At 41.7% G+C, this 2521-nt stretch overlaps 1 protein-coding gene across 1 annotated transcript; it reads right to left on the reverse strand.

Annotated features, from left to right (window-relative positions):
* Positions 1 to 669: 669 nt before the first annotated feature.
* On the reverse strand, positions 670 to 1866 carry LOC116979329 (interferon-inducible GTPase 5-like). Its single transcript, XM_033030935.1, has one exon. It carries the CDS (start codon positions 1864 to 1866, stop codon positions 670 to 672), a length of 1197 nt encoding a protein of 398 aa, XP_032886826.1.
* Positions 1867 to 2521: the final 655 nt, after the last annotated feature.

The following is a 2521-nucleotide window of genomic DNA, read 5'->3' on the forward strand; positions in this document are numbered from 1 at the left end:
CAGGAAATTGTGAGGCCATACATTTTGATAGGAGAAATCTAAAGCCGGATGTGATCTAAATGGAGAAAGTCTGTAGATAAAGGAGGCACATAAATATGAAGATGTTTGTATCCATGAGGTACAAGTGACTAGTGGGTCGGTGAAACAAGAGGTTAAGAATGTTAACGGCATGTTGGCTTTTATTGCAATGGGGTTGGAGTTTAGAAATAGGGAAATGTTGCCATAATTGTAACTAGAATATCTAGAATGTTGTGCATAGTTTTAGTTGGCCAATTGTACAGAACATGACAACACACTCAGCCCACTGGGATCAGAAAATCATCTTCTCATGTAAGACTGAAGAAGTTAGATCTGTATTCGTTGGAGACTGGAAGAAGATGTCGTCTTTGTGAAACATTCGAGACCCTTGGAGGTTTGACTAGATGTTGATATGGTTTCATTGGTGAGAGCTTGTTGAACGCGGTGGCAACGTCACACTGAGTCTCCCCGGGAGAGTTATCTTCTGTTCTCCGGCGGGTTGGTGCGCTTAAGGTGTTTGCAGTGAATTGATTGTGAAGATTACAGCAGTGACAACAGCTTTTAAAATAATTCATCAGCTGTGAAATATTTTGGAACTTAATGAAGATGTGAAAGATGATATTTATTTTCCATTCGCGCATCCGCGATTCTTCATTGCCGATGACTAGGATCAGTGGGAAATGCAACTGCCACCAATCTCTGGGCATTGTCCACAAGTTCATTCAGTGCGTCAGTCAGCAGCTTGGAAGTCATTCTATATGACGATACTGCCCCGAAGATGGAGCCTATGACTGGTAGCATGCTTTGGACCACTTCCACAAAAAAACTAAAACGCCCAAACATTTGGTGCACAAGCGCGTTATTCACTTCACCCATCAGAGGGGTTTTCACTTCTGCTTTCAGAAATTCCACAGATTTATTTGCGATATTGGCGAGGCTTTCAATGGAGGCATCATCCAGGCTGAGACATTTGTGGAAATCTAGTATTACAGTGGCTATTATCCTGGGGTTAACGACGAAAGTCAACCCGGGAACAGCCACCGCTCCCAAGGCTCCTGAGGCTATCGCCACCATCCAGATACGTTTCATCAACTGGTCTCGTTTCAGCTCCACAATCTTCACCGTTGTGCTTGGAAGTGACATCAATAAAACATCTTTTTTCATTCTATCGAGATTATTTACAAGCGTTTCCTTTAACTGAGGAAAATCAAACTCATTTAAGGAAAGATTTGATATGAGGAAAATATTGGGGTCTGAAATCCCCGCTTCCATCAAACCGCAACTTATTTTTTGTTTCATCTCAGCAAGTTTCTCCTTTCTGTCAAAAACAATACCCTGCTTTTTCAAAGATTCGATGTCATTGTCAATTTGACTTCGTACGAAGTATAACTTCTTCTCCAAGTTTTGAATCTCCTTGGCGACCTTTACATCGTTTTCAGTGAATCGATCATTTGAGATTATTATGAAAAAATCGTATGTAGTAAATTCCATTTTGCTCGCGTAATCCTTCATTGGAAACTCTAACGATCCAACTCCCGGCAGGTCCCAGAAGCAAACATTAGGGAAGGTGGGATGTTTGTATGGCGTTCGCTCCATTGTGGTTTCATTGACTCCGGTTTTAGCTGCACCCTCATCGCAGCCCCGCAGCCCCCTCATGGCGTTGATGAAGGTGGATTTCCCTGCACCGGGATCTCCGGTCACAGCGATGTTAAGCTCTGCATTTTTCATATCGTTCAATTTTGTCATGATCCGTGTCGCACACTTGCTCAGCCCACCCTGCTCATAAGCAGTCTTCAGCTCTTTCATTTCTTGCTCAGTGAAGAATGTAAATTCTGAAAACCAATCCATCGTATCTCTGCGGAAAGAAATGAACATGTTGTATTTTTAAAACATCTCTAAATGTGTATTTCATGAGACACAGAAGCAAAATCACAGTCACGTGTTTGTGATCAAAGCTGAGATCACTGGACCTGAATGTCCCACTTCACAGAAATAGCAGGATACACTGGGCTGAAGATTCAATGAACCGGTCACTCATTAACACTCCTTCCCATTCCCACACTGACCTTTCTGTCCTAGATCTCCTCCATTGTCAGAGTGAGGCTAAGCGCAAATTGGAGAAACAGCAACTCATATTTGTCTTGTGCAGTTTACAGCCTAGTCGTATGAAGATAGATTTTGTTAACTTCAGGTAATCCCGGCATTCCCTCTCTCTTTATCGCTCCCCACCAAGTTGCACCAGCTTCTCGTTTTCACCCAACAAACAGCGAACAATAATAAAAATGTAATTATCGTGGCCGTGTGACTACACTCTACCAATCCCAGTTGTGGAGACATTGGTATCACTGTCTCGCTGTAGGACACTAATCTTTGTTTTTTATTCTGGATTTTAAATAATGTATTGTGGTTTTGTACATAATTTATGATTCTTTTATGTAATATACGAAGCTTTCGATATTTATTTGATAGCGTTTTTATATGCAACGTGTTTTATGCAATGGCA

The sequence above is a fragment of the Amblyraja radiata genome, chromosome 12 (assembly GCF_010909765.2).
Source record: "Amblyraja radiata isolate CabotCenter1 chromosome 12, sAmbRad1.1.pri, whole genome shotgun sequence".
Classification (NCBI taxonomy): Eukaryota; Metazoa; Chordata; class Chondrichthyes; order Rajiformes; family Rajidae; genus Amblyraja; species Amblyraja radiata.